General features: G+C 40.7%; 1 protein-coding gene across 2 annotated transcripts; it reads left to right on the forward strand.

Annotated features, from left to right (window-relative positions):
* Positions 1 to 5,922: 5,922 nt before the first annotated feature.
* Positions 5,923 to 13,850, forward strand: LOC121408007. 2 transcript variants are annotated; one of them, XM_041599307.1, is made up of 5 exons: positions 5,923 to 11,157; positions 11,257 to 11,533; positions 12,231 to 12,467; positions 13,394 to 13,470; positions 13,654 to 13,850. In XM_041599307.1, the coding sequence occupies exons 2-5, from the start codon at positions 11,326 to 11,328 to the stop codon at positions 13,825 to 13,827; spliced, it is 696 nt and encodes a 231-aa protein (XP_041455241.1). In that variant the 5' UTR covers positions 5,923 to 11,157; positions 11,257 to 11,325; the 3' UTR covers positions 13,828 to 13,850. The 2 variants fall into 2 exon arrangements, with proteins under 2 accessions (XP_041455241.1, XP_041455240.1); XM_041599306.1 differs by having other exon boundaries at positions 5,923 to 11,533.
* Positions 13,851 to 18,941: the final 5,091 nt, after the last annotated feature.

Raw genomic sequence — 18,941 nt, forward strand, 5'->3', positions numbered from 1 at the left:
TCGAGATGTGACGCTTCCATCTCGTTTACTCGAGAGCAGAAGACTGGGAGCTTCCGGTTCAGCGCTGTTGCGAACAGGTCGATGTCCAGCGGTCCCCAGCGGTGGAGAATCGACCTGAAGATCTCTGGGTTTAGTGCCCACTCGGAGGGGAGGCAGCGCCCCCGAGAGAGGAAGTCGGCTATGAGGTTGTCCCTGCCCGGTATGTACGAGGCAATCGGGACAATCTTTGCTGCACGACACCACTTCCAGAGACCCGCAGCCAACGCGTCGAGAGAATTCGACCGTGTGCCCCCTTGCCTGTTTATGTAGGCTGCCACAGACCTGTTGTCCGTGCGGACCAGCACTGTCCGCCCGATTAGCTTGTGCTGAAAGTGGCGAAGTGCGTTGGACACCGCTTGCATCTCCAACACATTGATGTGAGGGAGGGCGCCTGGATAAGCCCAATCTCCGGACACCATCTCCCCCTCGCAGTGGCCTCCCCAACCGGAGAGCGAGGCGTCGGTGGTCACTGAGGCTGACGGGAGGGGAGTCTGTAGTGGCTTGCCCTGAGCCACGAATGCTGGGCGAGTCCAGGGCGCTAAACTGCGACGGATAGTCAGTGGCAAGGGAATCCGAGAATGCAGTGAGTCTACTCCGGGGCTGTAGTAGCGGAGAAGATGTCTTTGGAAGGGCCTCATATAGAGACGACAATCTTGCATTATGTCTACTAAGCTGGCCATATAGCCTAGTAACTGAAGCCAGACGCGGGCTTTCACGTGACTGCGCCCCCTTAGGGAGCGGGCGAGAGACGTGATCGACCGCACCCTCTCTGGGCTGGGCCGAGCGAGCTGATTTGGTATATCTATCCTCGCGCCCAAATACGTGGGAACGCGGGAAGGAGTGAGCTCCGATTTCTCCCAGTTGATTATGAACCCGAGGTTCTGAGTCACCCGTAGTAGCAAGGAGAGGTGAGCTTGTAACTTTACCTCTGAGTCTGCGACAAGAAGCCAGTCGTCTAGATAGACGAAGAGTCGCAGGCCTTGGTTTCTCAAATAGGCTGCCACGGTGGTGACTATGCGTGTAAACACTCGGGGCGCCGGTCGTAGCCCGAACGGGAGGGCCCGGAATCGGTAAGTCACGCCGTCGAATTGAAAACCCAGCAGGTCTCGTGAAGCTGGGTGGATGGGAATGTGGAAGTACGCGTCGCGTAAATCCAGGGACACTGCCAGGTCCGCCGCCTCCAGTGAGGGGAGGATCGTGGCTAACGTTTCCATCCGGAAATGTTCGGTCGGAATGAATGTATTGATTCTCTTCATGTTGAGAATCATTCTCAATTTGCCCGAGCGCTTGGGAATGACGAAGATCGGGGATAGACAAAGATTGGGGTTGTCTGTCACCCTCTCTATCGCGTCCTTCTCCACCAGTGCGGCGATTTCGGCCGCAATGTACTGATGGTGGAGGGTGGAGGAAGGCGGTGAGGCGATGCGAATCGCGCCGTGCGGGAAGGCTTCTGTTTCTATAAAGAAGCCGTCTCGCACGACGGATAAGATATATGCGTCTTCCGTGATTTCCTCCCAAGCCGGGAGAAAATGGCGGAGACGCCCGCCTACCTTGCCCAGCGCTCGGGGCAGCATGTCAAACCGACTGCTTCGGTTTGGGCGGCGCCTTCGAATTGGGTCGCCCCCCTCTTCCCCTGCCCCTGCCTCTGACTTCTCGCTGGTCTCGAGAGACTTGAAAGTTACGAGGCGGCGGTGCTGGAGCCCGGCGTCTCCGGGCAGCAGCAGAGCGGGGGTGGGTTTGCGCCCTCGGAGCTGGAGGCTTCCTCGTCGTGGGAGCCGCCGGGCGCTTGGGTCTGAGCTCCTTAATAAGCTCTGACGCCTGCTTGCGACCGTCGACCTCCTCCTTGAGGAGGGAGGCCGCTGCGCCCCCGAAGAGGAACTTGTTGCTTTGGGGGATGCCTGGGAGGAAGTTAGCGATTTCCTTGGGCGGGATGCCGAGTTTGCTAAGCGCCCTCTCCCGCCGGGCATTGGTTACGAGGGACGCAGAAAAGGATAATTGCATCCATAAGTCGCCAATCAGAGAAAGTAACGCTTCGTCTAAGGCGACCGCGTCACCCTCCGACACTCCCAAATCAGCCGATTGAGCTCTGAGAGCCATTAGGGCCCCGAGGTACGCCGTCAGGCGAAGGGCCGAGCGGGTTTGACGCTCATATGCTACCTCCTGTTTTTCCGACGAGTTGTGCTGGTTGGCGGAAAAACGGGTCCCCAATCTCGCCCCGATACGATCGAGTTCTGGTGAGAATGATTTGGGCATAAAAAATGCTTCTTGGTCCTCCTGGACAAAGGTAAACTGTCTTCCATAAGACTTCTGTCCTTTGTTCTTAACCAGTGGGGAGCTGGCTAGAGCGGCAGCATTCTCAAAGGCCGACTTGAAGTCCTTGGTTAATCTAATGCCTTTCGACGCCTGAAGCGGCGGGGCAAAAAATAAGGACTCCCCTTCTTCATCAATACCCCCGCTCGGAGGGTAGATGTGAGGCAGATACTTCTCCAGCAGCGCCTGGGCGCTTACTGAAGAGTCGGCCGTGGGAGGGTTATCCTCGCCTTCGAGAGACTCCTCGTAAGGGGAGTCTCGCTCGTTCAGATCCGGGAGGATGTCATGACAAGTTTCCTCCCCTGGAGGAGCTCCGAGAGCCGCGGGGGCCGTACGGCCTCTCGGTCGGCTCTCAGGGAGGCAAGGGCGTCCCGTATGCGTCGGGGTGGACTCGAGAGATTCAACCGAATCGCTCGAGGATTCCCCGGGTGTCTGGTGGTTATCTCTCACTTGTCTCGCTTGATGCTCGGGGGCACCAGCGGGGTGAGTAGAGGTCGAGGGTGGGACGAACCCGCACCGCTCGAAGGCAGAATGCAGCAGCATGAATAGCTGTGACATCTGACCACCGACACAAGGGTCTGAAGGAGGAATGCCCCTGGCAGCAGGGCTGGCCGACCTCTCCTTCGACCTCTTCTTCTTCTTCTTTTTTGCGGGCTCCGCCGGCGTGGCCGGAGCAGAAGAAGGCACAAGAGGCGCGGGTGATCTCTTACGATTTGCCGCCCCTGGCAGGGCGGCCGCCAACAACGAAAAATCACCCGAATCTGACGGGGTCAGATTGTGGTCACAGTCTGATGTGTGACGCCTCTCGCGGTCAGGGGCTGGGCGATCTCTCCCGATGCTGTCAACGGAGGACGACTTATACGGCAGAGATCCTGACCTGTGCCGGGGGGAGAGAACCGCACTCTCCCCCCGGACTTCTGGTGACCCGGTAGCCGGTGGGTCGCATAGCCCTATGGGTGCTGCGGCGGCAGGACCTAGTTTAGGCTTGGAAGCCTTGGCTACCACTTTTTTCTTTGTCCGAGACCGTGGCACCACAGTCTCGGCCTTCCTACTCTTAGCATCCGACCGCAAATTCGGAATGCTGAACGACGCACCCTCATACTCACCGCCGCCGGTGGAGGCGGTCGATTTCTGGACACTTGCAATCGGGACGATCCCCGTGGGGGACACCGGGTCCTCTGGGGCTGTGTTAGTCCCGCTCATCGGTGCCTCTCTCTACCCTGAAAAAAGAAAAGAACAAGAATTTTTTTTTTTTTTTTTTTTATACCAAGATCTCGCTTGGGAGACCGGAGTGGTCTTTCTCTCCTCCTATAAGAAGTTTGTTTGGGTAAACAGAACAATTCAAAAGGGGAAGGGTAGGGAGGAAGAAGAACCTAAGAATAGTTTAGATATCTACCTGTAAGGTTCTTAGAACACCTATATAGAAATCGGATAAAAGGGATTGAGAACTTTTACGATAATTTCCAAGAGAAAAAACGTGACCTCCTGTGGAAAGGTAAAGAAATACAGAACAGGAGGAAGGGGGAACGTCTCTAGTAACGATTCCAAGAGGAGGAACGACACAGAAAAAAATCTCAAAGAAGAATCGTAGAGCCCGCCTGTCGAAATAAAAAAATATAAGACTAGGAGGGGAGAGGGAATTGAATGAAGAAACAATTCCGGGAAAGGTCAGAAAAAAAAATTTCTAACAAGAAGAAGACCCCACCTGCAAAAAAAAATTTTTTTTTTTTTTTTTTTTTGGGGGGGGTTGAATAGCCAATCAACCCAGATAAAATCGCTTAAGTCGAATTAAAAACTCCCTGTAGAGAAAAAGAGGGGGTTTTAAGTTCCGTCTGTGAATAAAATCTTAATCAAGAAAATTTATTCAGAGAAGAAAGGAACAAGAAATGAGCTTAAGGATCCGGCTGTGAATAAAAAATCAATCAAGAAATTTATTCAGAACAGGAAGGAAAAAGAATTGAGTTTTAAGATCCGTCTGTGAATAAAATATCAATCAAGAAAATTATTCCGAACAGAAAGGAAAAGGAATTGAGTTAAGATCCACCTGTGAATAAAATATCAATCAAGAATTTTATTCAGAACAGAAGGAAAAGGGAATTGAAGAATTAATCAATCAATAATCAATCGAAAATCTTAATAATCAATTCCGGAAAGAAAGGAAAAAAACAGAGTTGTAGATCCCAACCTGTAAAAGAAATAACAAGAACACCCACTGCAACAAGTGTAGAGGTTGTCTAGAAAATAATTCAAGAGAACGGCACTAAAAACTACCACACTTTGAACGTGAAGAACAATAACCGTGGCAGGAGAAGGTTTGCTGCCACGTAGGCAGATTAAACCCGGTGCCTCGCGAACGCGCTAGCGAAGCGGCGCGACGAGGGGGGGGGGTACGAGGACCCACCGCCGAGGAACGTGTTTCAGCGTGAAGAACCCAAACGTTAGGAAAACAAAATAAGTGTCACAAAAAACACGCTAAAAAGTCGCGCCGGGTGTAAATCCTGAACACAATCTAACACACAAATGGGAAGATTGAAATTAAAAGGGAGAATGCACAAAAGATAAGCAAAAAGAGTATACCAAAGATCAAAAAAGATTTGAAATTTGGGAGACTTACAGTATCTGAGCACGTCTGATCCGTAGGCTTGCCGAAAGCAAAAGAGGAAGATGGACGCTAATTGCGCGGTGTTCATGGGTAGTAAGCCTGAACGGGAGAGGGCGCGCGCGCGCTTTTTAAATCCTTGGGAGTTCTATTCGGGTATGGCAGTCCAGAAGGCTGAACTAGCAAATCAAGTAGATGTATGGAGTTATTGAAGTAAATTTAGTACTCATCTATTGTCTAGTGTAGAGTGTAGCCTGTAGTGTAGGCAAGTCACCATGGCATACATGTAGATTCTTGATCTAAGTTCTAACTACATGTAGATCTAGTCTAGTCTCTACTCTAGTCTAGAGTAAGGTCTATTCTAGACTAGATCTAGTCTAGACAATACTAGATCTAGAAAATCTAACTTAGATCTAGATCTATAGGTGACTTAGATCTAACTTAGATCTAGCTAGATCTAGATCTCTAGAGATCTACATGTGTGTATCTACACCAGTGGCGTACCCAGGATTGTTTCAAGGGGGTGTTTAAAATGTTCTTTGCTAAGCTAAAAAGAAAGTCGCGCAACTCCCAAAAAGGACCCGAAAAAACTAATGAGCGGGGGGGGGGGGGGGGGGGGGACTCCGACATTTTTTTTTTCACGAGCGTCGATATTTTTGTAGGCACGTATTACAGGTGCCCGGTCAGACTCCAACAATCACAAAAGCAAATTAAAAACAAAAATCCATCTTTCCATCTTTTTCATTTTTAGGAGGGGTGTTTTTCGAAAAAAGGGGGGTGTTTTCGACCAAATTCGATCCAAGGGGGGTTTTAAACACCACAAACACCCCCCCCCCCCGGTACGCGTATGATCTACACTGTTCTGGTATAATTTTCATAAATGCCATGGTATCTAGATCTGTATATACTGTAGTCTATATAATATAGTCTAGATCTAGTAGTAGATCTGATAGTAGATCTACTAGTAGTAGATCTAGACCATAGAATAAATAATCCAATAAGGCTAAGCGCGCCTTCACTCACGTGTTTAACGAGGGCCATCTTTTTTCCCCATAGATCTAGGCTTGTGTGTTTGAGAGGTGAAGGGACTAAATTTTACATGCACTCTTTTGGCCCAACAGAGGGGGTAAACTCAAAACTTTTATAGTTTAAATTGTATTTAATTCAAAATGAAAATTAGACCAAGTGTTATAATTATATGACATTTTATGTATTTATCTAGAGTCTACTAGATCTACAAATCAATAAACAATATCTAGATCTGTTTAAAAAAAAATCATCTCAAGTTGACTGTAATATTTAAACGTTTACAAACAAATAAAATAAATGAATATCTTCAGTAATGAATATTCGATTGTTCACAGCAGCTGCATTCAGCCACGTCCACGTGCACATTAATTGGCACAGGGTCCCGCATACGCGTACTACCTTTCATCGCGCGTGCATTATATTCTAAAAGTCATACGCGCTACCCTGTTTCATTTGATACCCCCATCAACATTTAGAGTAGTGGAACCACTCTGGCGGGTAACGCAGGGTACAGCAAAGTTGAGGAAAATAATTTAAACCCAGCAACTCACTGTATGCAAGTACCACCCATTCAGTAACACACTACCATTCAATCTACTGGTACACAATAATCTGATAACAAAAACAAACAAAAAAAGCAAGCACGAGAGCACGGACCATTTTGCGGCGGGTTCGTGTGCGCTCGCTATTTTTACGTGCTTTCCCTATGGCACATGGCGTGTATGCATGGCTTGCAAGCTGTATAGAGGCGATGAGCAGAATCTCGCGGGCACACGCATATCGCATAGACATATTGTACATGTTGCCGCAAACTCGGGGGGGGGGACCCTCACAAACTGGTGCACTGTAGTACAATTAAGAAACTGACTTTATTAACCAAAATTCATGAAAATATTTTTTTCTTATCAAAATATAAAACGTTATTTAAGCTTACTTTTATTAAATTCAGTTGTTTAAAATAATAAACATAAATTGGCATTTATCCTTAACCTGTCGCAAAACTAGTTCCACTGCTCTACCTAGCTCATTTTGCGTTTTTCATCACGTTTACGCGCGCATTATCTGCCTATTATTATTAGTCTATGATCTAGACTCTAGACTAGGGCATGTACATGTACATCTAAGACTAAGTTATAGCGCGCTGTTACTAACAAATCGCGCGATCGTTCAGATTCCCTATCTAATGTAACTTAGAAGTTAGACTTTTGGTCTTGGAAGTTAGAGTCTAACTTGCATTTAACTTAAATTTAACGTTAGATCTAAAATTAAAAGTTAGATCTAATTTAGTCCTTAAGTTTTAAGAGTCTACTCTACTCTTAGAGAGTCACTCTTGACTAGTACTAGTAGTAGTAGAGTAGACCTCTACTCTAGTCTATAGACCACTAGGTCCTAGTCACATGTATATCTCCTGTAACAGTAAACAAGTTGACTAAAAAGTTTACTTAAAATTCTCCTTTTCTGCATGTGCTATAAAAAATCCAAACAAATATCTGCATGAATATATCAATATCACATTAGAATATTTGGTATTTCGGTAGTGTAAACTTTTATTCAAGATCACAACTAAAAAATAATAAAATATTTTAGCAAACAATTTGGTTCAGTTGCACTGCCTGATCCCATAAACAATACATGTGTAGATCTATGGGGTGCCAAAAAAAAGAAGAAAAAAGGTCAAATACACAGAACGTGCCGTATGGGGTCCATATGGAGTATGGATCGACCTCTTACTGTGTAGGCGTGCATGGTCTAGACCTAATCAGTAATCTTAACCACCCAGGCCGCGAAATTATTTTCCCCACCGCAGTTGTGGACCCCACCTGTGCAGGCATGGGGCTAGTACGAACTCATTTGCATACGGCCAATCAGAGCTACATGTACATGACATGAATATGCATGACTTGCGTCTTTGGAATAAGAGTACGCATGTGCGTGGACTTGTTATGTTTATTGTGGTGAGGAAAAGAGGAAAGAATACAAGCAAAGTCAAGATCTAACGGTAGATGTAATATAACAGACTACCTTAGCCTATATTTACAATGTAAAATGGTCAATATATATGATTATTTACAATGCAGTGTGTAGAAAATAGGGTGAAAACTTTTAGGCTGCACATTAAATTTAACTTTTTGTGTATACTGCATGTACATTAATTACATTATTTTAGTGTAAGTTAAGGGCATGCAAATGTATTTACCAAACAATTTCACCTAAATCCCTATAAAAGACATTTGGAATAGATGAAGAAAAAAAGTCCACTTTTCTGGTGGTGCGTCTGCTACGAATGCAAGCAATGCGCATTACATATACCTGCAATGCGAATTACACAGAATACCTGCAATGCGCATTACACAGAATACCTGCAGACAGCACAGCACTTAAAGGCATCTAGCGGATTGTACCGTCCTGCAACTCTATACAAATATATACACAATACAAATTGTGTCACGCAGCGCATTGTAATGGTCGTATGTGTGCCTTTAATAGCCTGATGATATTTTTTTTTTAAATGTCACATTTTATATGGAATTGAATATCTAGACTACCCATTTAATTTAAAATGAGATCTTGAGTAGATCTCTAGATCTACCGTGTATATATAGATCTAGTCTTAAAGATAAAATAAACAATATTGTCCTTTCATATCTCTATCGTGCAGATTGATACCATCGTCACGTCTGATGGTGTCGGCCTACATCGGTATATGTGTACCTTGTGGCAGCCAGTGCTCCTAAGTCCTATCTGTATCAATTAAGTATCATGGATGCAAGCAAGTAAGTTTATTTTTATTTTCCACATTCAATACAAATAACAAGGAATGCTTATTCTTGAAAGGTTTTGGGACCGTTAACGATGGACCAATTATTTCTCTAATCAGTTGCTATATTTAGCATTTCTTACCTGCACACATAAATCCATTCCCCAAAAAATAATGAAATTATTAATTCAATTTTCTTCACATTTGTACACTTAACTGTGAAACAAAACTGTAACCCTATACTTAAGGTCTGGTTTTACAGTACAAATTATAATGGTCACCTGTCTATAGTGGTCACTTTTGCTATTTCCCCCAAGTGGCCGCATAGGCAGGTTTGACTGCATATCACAAAGTAATTTTTGAAAGTAACTGACTTTTCAGAGGTTCTGCGATACATGTAACTTAACCCAATTTGGTAATTTTCTCAGTTAAAAGGACCTGATCTTGGGGATTATCGAGGGCACTTTCTGAAAAGCCCACTGCTGGGCAGCGCCATATGACAGTCCAAATTATCATGGGTAATATTCAAGTGGCGCGATCCAACGTAAACGTGCATGCAACTTGCGGACGAATCTGCCTGGTTCTTTCGTGGACTGTCATGACGCCGCCCAGTATGACTTTCGAAAAGCGCCCTCTATAATCCCTACGAGCGAGTCCCTTTAATGAAAATGAAACTTATGCATTTATCCTTTGGGATGCCAGAACTATTAACACCCTGTGAATTATTTTCTTCCCCTTTCATGAATTATTTAACCACCTAAACAATGTTAATTGGCTGCCACCTCTCCCCCCCAACATTTTTTTATACAAAACATAATGTAAAGTATGTAGATTTATAATATAGTTGTAACCGACCAATTTAAAATAATAATAGTTCATTTAATACAAATAAACCAAGGTAAGTTATTGTTTTCTCTCTTTTAAATAACATGAATGTATGTAATTCTTGAAATATTAATACAAAAATTGTCAAAACTTTATTTGGGCTTTAATTTTCGCAAATGACAGTAAATGAGTTATGTATGCATGCATGAACATGTGAAAATGAACTATTTTAGAACCTGCAATACTGGATGAATTTGCATCATTTTGTTGTTGATTATGTAATGTAAGTTATCAGTCTAGAATCTAGATTAGGGTTGAGTCAAAATGTTTAAAGGGGAAGTCCGGGGCTGTTCTAACTCAATTTCAGAAGAAAGAGTAAAATTTTCTGAACAAAACAGTGAAAACCTGATGAAAATCGGTTGAATAATAATGAATTAAGTTATGACATTTTGAAGTTTCACAAATTTTCAGAAAACATTTATTGACCAGTCGATATGATTATGCAAATGAGCAAGTTGATAATGTCATCCCCTCACTACTTATCGTATAATTATTTTGTACATACAATTTTGAAAATGTTAATATTTTGCCCGAACTTGTGATAGTATGTCCCTCATATCTAGATATATTGGAGTTAACAATATTCTGCATCTATTCAGAGGGAAATTAAAGCAAGTATAATGTTCTTATAGCTGAAATGTGAGATTTTGTCATTTTTGTAAATGAAATGCGAAGAAAATTGTGAGGTGATGATTGACATCATCAACTCACTCATTTGAATATTCATGAGGGTCGACTGGTCAAGAATTGTTTTTAGCAAGTGTATGCCGAAAATATTGTGATGTCAGATCAACTTTTTATGTATAATATTTATTTGTGCAATTTCTTTTGCATTTCTTTGTTTTTCATTATTCAATTCTTTTGAAATTTGTTGTTGACTCTTTTGAAACCATAATTGACCTGAAACTACACTATTTAGATCAGCAAATCTGAAAATAATCATACATATATGATTCTTGGTTGAAAACACAATTTGCATTGACTTTGTACACAAAATCATGTTTTTGAGCAATTTTTGGTCTGCACTTACAAAACGTTGTGTAATATTGGAATTGCATACCCAGATGTTGCAAAGTTTGTATGAAAACTTGTGCAAGACTTGAATTAAGAAAGCTAGTGAGCGGCGGGGTCCAAAAATTTTGCACGGCAAAAATAGTGTGCGAACTGTTGAGGGGGGGGGGGGCTCCAAGGAAACTCCCCACCCACCTACATGTAGATAGGGTTAAAAGAAATTAATCAGATTGCAACATATTGTATTTCTTTCAGACCTCTCCCTAAAGACATTGATGTTATTGGAGCGGAGGAGGAGGTCATTGGGGAGCTACCTCCCCAACAGCTCGACGAACCATGCGAGGCATTCACAAGGAGTGGCCTCCATGCCAAAGTCGCACCAACACAGGCTGCAGAAACAAACTTCTGTATTGTCTCCTTGAGCAGACTCAAAAGCCTATGTAAAGAAGTAAGGTCATCGTGCAAATGCAGAGAGGACTTAGATGTCGAATTGACACCATCTGGAACATCTGTGCATGTGAAATGGGTAAGTATGTGTCATTCAAGCTGTATTAATTATTTTTGTCAAATCTACTCGATTTTCTGTGTTAAACATTTAACTTACTTCATCTTTCATTTATGACAGGTTTGCTCGAATGGCCATGTTACAAGCTGGTGTGGGCAGGAAACCCTACAAAGGTCTCATGTGGGAGACATGAAGCTGGCCTCGGCTATTGTCATGACAGGCAATAATTTCAATAAGGTGAGCCTGTTAGCCAGATTCATGTCCCTGAACATGATATCTAGTTCATCTCTCTATGCACACCAGCGTAATTACATTGCCCCGACCATCGAGAAGAAATGGGAGGAAGTGCAGGCAACTGTGTTGTCCAAACACAAGGAGGGAAGGATAGTTCTTTGTGGTAAGTAATAAATAATTATTTCAATTGTGTCATTTATGAAAGGTGACTTTTTTATTTTACTTGATTCGTTTTGTTTCATATTTTCAGAAAATCTGTAGTTGTGTTTCTATTGTTTGAAGTTCTGAACAAGGTTTTTTTTTCTTGTAGGGACAGACAAATAACAAATATTTAGAAATAGAATAGCATAGAATTTTAAAAATAATTATTGCCATTTAGGTGTGCATTATATTCTGACAGTCATGTCTAATATGTTTGAACAGTACAAATTTGACCAAATCAGGATCGTCATCTCCATGTACATCAGGTCATACTAGGGCTTAATCTATAGCAGGTGTCAATATGATAAAACCCAACCAAACATCTTGCATAAGGTTGCAGTTTACTTTGGTCAGTCAGTCGGCCACATTTTTTCCTCCCTCTTGAAATGTAATGGAATGCTCTTCTTTTGCATATTATCAGCTTTCGATTGATAGGTCAGTACTGAAAATTTTGAAAGATTTTGAACCTAAGCAGAAAGAACAACTAACAGGTGTACTTTTCCCAAGATTCTTCAATAGTCAGTCCCTTTCAATCCTCTTGTAAACATGTACATGTAAACTGTATCTGAATACATCTCTGTATGAAATGAAATGAAATGAGAAATAATGAAAATTTACTTCACATTTGTAATGCTTTCAAAATTGTGTTTTGTGGGTAGGTGATGGTCGCAATGATTCACCAGGATTTTGTGCGCGATACCTGACATACATTCTCATGGCACATGACACGAAAGACGTAGTTGACGTGCAGGTGGTTGAAAAGAGAGAAACTGGGGGGAAGAGCCCACTTATGGAGTTGGAGGGATTGAAGCGGGGTCTTAACAAACTTGAACAAGAAGGGGTGCAGGTTGATGAACTGGTGACTGATGCTCATCCTTCAATTACCCGCTATATGAGTATGTATGGACAGACGTGAGAGAATTTTGTTGTAGCGTCATAATGACTTCCCATTTTACCACACTCTTTTTTTAATTTGATCCTACAAATTAAGTGGCACATTTTGGCTTTCTTGACTGTCTCATAATGAATGACTTATAAATTAAGTTTTTTTCATCATTGCATATTTCAAATCCATTGAAACAATGTCCATATAGAACTTGTAAGTTTACTTTTACTACATAAGTTAGACCATCTTCATATTTTTTTCTATTTTAGTAAAATCTGGAATAGGAATTTGAAAGCTAAAGCTTGTCATGATTAATTGTTAAACTGGGTTAGCGATTAATCGCTAATTTGATTGCCGAAGGTGGTGTTGCAAGAAAATATTTGCGATCAATTGCAAATATTATGTTCCAATTTTACAACTGATAGATCAATGTTAGCTGTAGCAAATCAGATTAAAATTCTTGTTTCAAGGAGAAAATTGGCAATCAATCACTAATTTGCAATTAACTAAAAGACATATGATTGATCTAGGGACCCAAAATAGATTTGCAATGGATAGTCTGATTGGTTCCTGGTCAGTCTGTTAAGCAAAAATCTGATAGGCTACTTTATTTATGATTAATCGCTAACCTTTGTGTTACGGGGCCCTAGACATTAAAACTTTATGTTTCAACTTTGAGAAAGCACTAACATGATGCAATGTATGGTAATATTTGTTGAATATGCAGTTACAATAATGTTGTGACCTTCATATAAAGATGCACATAGTTGGACACGATTTCCTTGTACAGTACCCCTTCATTTTTGTCCATCGTATATGTCCAGCCTTGTTACTACAACTTAGGCTACTAATTTAGTTCTTTGATAAATGAAGATTAGGCAACTGATTTCCATTCAAAATTATATAACTAATAATTTTTTTTAATCCTAAAAACAGGAGAGAAAAGGCCCACCATTCGTCATTCCGGGGATGTATGGCATGCTGGGAAAAATCTTGGAAAGAAGCTAACCAAGGTAAGCAGAGAGAACAAACATGGAATTTCAATTGATTTATAAATTTTTTATTTTTTTTCTATAATGACTTTTTCATACATGATGTTTTTGTGATGAATTGAAAACTTGAGTGTAAGTTAACACTAACAATTGTGTTTGTTCCTGTTATTAAGGGAATTCTACAACATTTTTCTTCATTTGCAGGCAGCAGGCAAGGTTTCAACATGTGCACTATTGTATTGGGTGAGGCATGTCGTGTTTCACTTTTGGTGGTGCGCCGAGACATGTGGCAGGAGCAGTCGAGCATTTCTTGTAAGTTTGATGTTCCAACTTGTGAAAAGAAAGTATTGTTCCCCCCCTCATTTAGAAAAATGCTAATTGGTCTACACCTGCTTTTTATACATTGCACACTGTTTTTATTTTATCTTACCACTCATGGGATGGAACACCCTTTTGGCAAATGCTGTTCATCATGAAATCGAAGATCAAAGGCATTATCATATACATTGAAATACTTTAATCTTGGATAGCGAACTGTTTTCTTGGTTCATTTATTTGCATTATGGAAATGGACTTCCCCTAACATCAAAGGTTACTGTTGTTAGAACAAAACGGACAATTCAAGTACATGTAACTGCATGGATTTATAATTCTATTCTTATTCATTGCATGTGCTGAAAAATATACCAAAGATGGTCTCCATACTTACATTTGGATTTTGATTGTATGTGCTTTTCATTATACGTATAATGGTATCACGATCGGTGTCCGTCCATCTATCTGATCGTTAACTTTTCCTTGTAAACGCGATGACTTCAGTTCAACTTAACCTACGCTCATATAATTTGGTGTGTATGATACTTGCGTGGATCCCAGGAAATCTTTGATTTGAAGGTCAAATTCACACTGACATGTTTATATCTTACCCTTCTGATGTCCCTGTTAACACGATAACTTTAGTTTAACTTAAGCTATAGGCTCATAAAATTTGGTGTGTATGATGCTAGCATAGATCCAAGGAATTATATTGATTTTGAAGTCAAGACAGTCAAAGGTGAAGTCGCCACCTTCTACTTTTCTTGCTTGACCGATAAATCCATTTTGCTTGTTACAGGCAGGCGCATTATATACTTGCTTATCGACTCTCTTGTTAAATAAATATTTCCTACATTTTTTGGTATATTTATGTCCTCCCAGGCACACTTCCACCATTGAAAGCCTGAACAATCACATTCTTATGTATGCTTCATAGCGATATTCATTTGGGTAAGTAGACATTTTTGTATATAATTTTCATTGTATCTAAATTGTTCATTTTTCAATTTAGAAGAACAAATAAAAAAGTTTCAGTTTGGGTCATAACATTAACAATAAGATTTTTACTTACAGGTGAATAGCAAAAAAATAAATTAGGAAAGATTGGATTTGTTTAGTACATGTAAATATCTCTTGTTTCATTGTACAGTATGTACATTTACAATTAAATATCAGAAAGTTTGGCCCCTTCCTAATATTTTACACTCTAGATGATCTTGTTTCTTTTGTTTATACAATTGCCCAATGCATTGAACCTCATAAGTATACCAGTTAGTGTGACATATTTATGTGATCGATTTTCACTTTCAGGTATCGTGCATTTCGGGCACGAAACTTTATGGCAGTCATTGATTACCAAGCCCACAAGGATAGACCTTACAAGAAGGATGCAAATGGCGAAAAAAGGTAGTACAAAGTTACTCTGTCATAGTCATAGGAAGTAATTGTACATTTTGAGTAAGCCTGAGTCGAATCGATTTTAAAATCGATGTTTGATCGATGTCATCGAACACCGGTGCAGATTTTGCAAAGTCGGTGCATCGAAAAAAAAAAAAAATACGTCGGCCGGCCGATTCGTTTGGTTTACACAATCATCAAAATATCAGTAATGTCCAACTTTACTACTACTTACTTGATTTCTATTGCCCCCAAAATGAAACCGATTGAGTAATTATGATGCTATTCACCATTAATTTGAAGTTTATTTCGATCTTAGTTTGAGTCTTACTCGTCTGCTCGTGCCGAGATAATTTATGCACGATGAATTCATGATGGAAGTCATAGCCATCGATCGTGCATGCGCAGTACTGTTCTTTAATCAAACCAGAAAATGGCCGGAAATTGACGCGATCAACGTAAAATAAATCTTGCTTTCATGAACAATATTAATATCATGACCATAGAACATTATTTAATCGTAATATTTAACAATAATTTGCATATGATAATCATTAATATGAATTTAGAGCTTGATGTGAAACGTTTGTATTTCGTTTCAATTTTCAATGGCGGACATCTCATGACGATCGACTTGACTTCGAGCTAGTGCACTTGTCTAAAAAAAATAATCATCACATCAGGATTGATTCTCGAACATTGTCTACATGCAAAAACTCTGTTCAAGTTCGTAATATCACCATATAATAACATTTTACATGGCAAAACAGAGAAAATTGCGTTTGATTTTTTCCCCATCAATTTGAAGCTAGTTTGTGCCCAACTTTGGGCTCTGATTTCATGAATGGGAAAATATGTCATACGTCATCGAACACGCATGCGCATTGTGCTTATTTTCTCGGAGCTTGGAGGAGCTAGACGTCCAGAGATGGAACAACAGAAATAATCCGGCCAGTATTAGTCTTCCATATGAACATATTTGCAGACATTGTCAATATTCTTAGTATGACCATAAAATCTTGTTAAATCGTAATAATTTAGATGAATTTAGGGCTCGATTCGAAACATTCGTATTTATTTTGATCGCATGCTCAATTGCGTCTAAAAAAATGGATTGTCATTATCAGGATTAATTCTCGAACATCGTCACAACTCATATTCCACAATCTTTCCTCACAATCGTTATATCAGCATTGGATAGCAATTCAAATGACCATCCAGAGAAAATTACGTATTTATTCCCATAAATTTATTTGGAGCTCATTTTGGATCCAACTACACAATCTCAGGCAAGTTACAGCGCTCTCCGTTGATTGCACTTGTTTGCTGGCGCTGACGTCAAGCACGCCTGTCGTTTCGGCCGAGTGAGTGTACGGAGCTGCGGACGGGCTGGTGAATGGACTGCGAATGCTAGTTGACCGAAAATCATTCGGATCGACTCTACGTGATTCATGTCTTTATTATTGGTTCATTTTAAACTTAATATGTTGTCATCTGCAAATATCATTGTTGAAGATATTTTGGGAATAATTCTGCTTTGGTCCCCGGCCTTTTTTGTGTGTTTTGTGATCATGGAAAATACAAACAAACTTTGCTGTCATCTGCTTGTGCAACGCCCACCCGGCGGCCAAAGCCAGCGCATACCGTCAGTGCGTAGTGCATTTATGCAAAGCGCATCGCATCGACGCAAAAACAAAAGACTAAATTTTCCCCGCCTTCAATATTCGATGCATCGATGTTCGATCGAATTAGAGCTGTCGAACACCGGTTTTCAAAATAATCGATATGACTCAGGCTTAATTTTGAGCATATAAATGTAGGGGAACGTGGATGTAAGTTGAGCCACAACACCAGGTCAATAATGAATGAGTCAGACATTGTGGTGGTGTCATGTATTGATGACCCATTGCATAACCCCTAACCCCAACACATTTTTTTCATGGAAAAATACAAATTTCAGCAAAAAAAAGTAGAAAAGGGTGTGAAATAAGTGTTTTTACATGGATACATCTATAAAAGAAAGACATAAGAACAACATTGTTGTCCAGGTGGATCTTCACTTTTGTCGTAGTTTTTTACACGATAGATGCATAAGAAATGTGTGGATGCGAAATTTTAAGTTATACTGGGTTAATTTGAGCAAACGAACATGGGGCAAGGTGGGCCATGGTAAAACTTATGGTAATGTACATGAAAAAAACATCTTTCAAAAGCCAGCAATATGGAGGCAGAAAATAGCAAATTTACATGACTGTTGTTTTCCTTTTAGAGAATGTTGGTATTTATAGAGAATTAGCGAGTTAAAAGACTTTAACCCTAACTAGGCCGGGCTTAAAATCAGTAAATGTCCCATACGTAAGGTGCACAATACCTTGGACTTGCCCATATATAGATTTTGCACACATGTGATGCTCCATTGTTAAGTTCACTGACTTTTTATTTCACAATTTGCAGGTAAGATATCAATCTCATGATGGAACTTAGATGAGGATGAAGAATATGAGCCTTTTACTTCTGGATTATTATTAACTACCCTGTCCCTTTCTATACAAATATAAATGTGAAAATGTCTGTAGTCAATGCTCCCTAGCTTGCATTTGATTATTGATTGGTTCAGAAAAATTGAGATTTAGATGTTCATGTACTTGCAAACATATAGTTTACATGCATGCTATAGATTTGTTGTTTCCTCTCAAAGACATCATTTTATAAAACGGGCAGTATGAGATTTACATGTAGTATTTGCATGTTTACCACAGAGAGATTTTTAACACTCATAAAACACTACAGGCATGGTCACAATGAAACCCCTTTTCACTGTGATATTAATGGTTGTAAGAAGTTGCACACCACTAGTAGACAGTATTTAAGACACATCAAATCCAAACACTCAGAATTTTGGATGGAACATTGTACTACACGATGCATTCAAGATCCAAACCCAGCAGCTGTTAATAATTTAAGAGATGATGAAGGCATTAATGACGGACCTATGCAAAATGGATTTGAAGATGATGATATTGTAGAAATTGATGCGAATCATGAAGTGGGTGCACTTCTGTTAGGTTTAAGAGAAGAACATAAAACATCCAGTGAAGCATGCAGTTTTGTAGCAAGAAATGTTTCAGAAATCATCAAAAGTTTTCGTGAAGACGTGTCAGCCAAGGTAAAGGATATTATGCAGGAAAATGGTATTGAACATGAAGCATTGAACCAGTCGGGCCTTTTAAGTGAATCCCAGTATGAAAGGGCATTCAATGAGCTCTCAACACAGTCTTCATTGGAAAATTATGCAGCAGAGCATTTTGATTATGTTCAACCAGTGGAATATGTTTTAGGGCAAAATGAAAAGGTAGTAGATGAGACATTTCAGTATGTATCTGTTATAGATACCGTTAAAGCTTTGCTGAAGAAAGATGTGTTTGCAGAAGTATATAATGGCCATTTGTCTGTGAATGACACATTGGGGGATTTCTGTGATGGAATTCACTTCAAAAACAATGAATTGTTTTCTACAAAAGACACGGCAATACAAATACAGTTGTATTTTGATGAATTCTGTGTGGCCAACCCGCTGGGGAATAAAGTCAAGCAGATGAAATTTGCGGCTGTCTATTTCACCTTGGGCAACATTTCCCCAAAGTATCGATCAAAACTTCATGTGATACAACTTGCAACTTTGTGCTTGGCATCCCATATAAATAAGTACACTTTGGATGCAATATTAGCACCGCTGTTACGGGACATTCAGACTTTGGAATCCGCAGGTGTCGATATTA

The sequence above is a fragment of the Lytechinus variegatus genome, chromosome 2 (assembly GCF_018143015.1).
Source record: "Lytechinus variegatus isolate NC3 chromosome 2, Lvar_3.0, whole genome shotgun sequence".
Classification (NCBI taxonomy): domain Eukaryota; kingdom Metazoa; phylum Echinodermata; class Echinoidea; order Temnopleuroida; family Toxopneustidae; genus Lytechinus; species Lytechinus variegatus.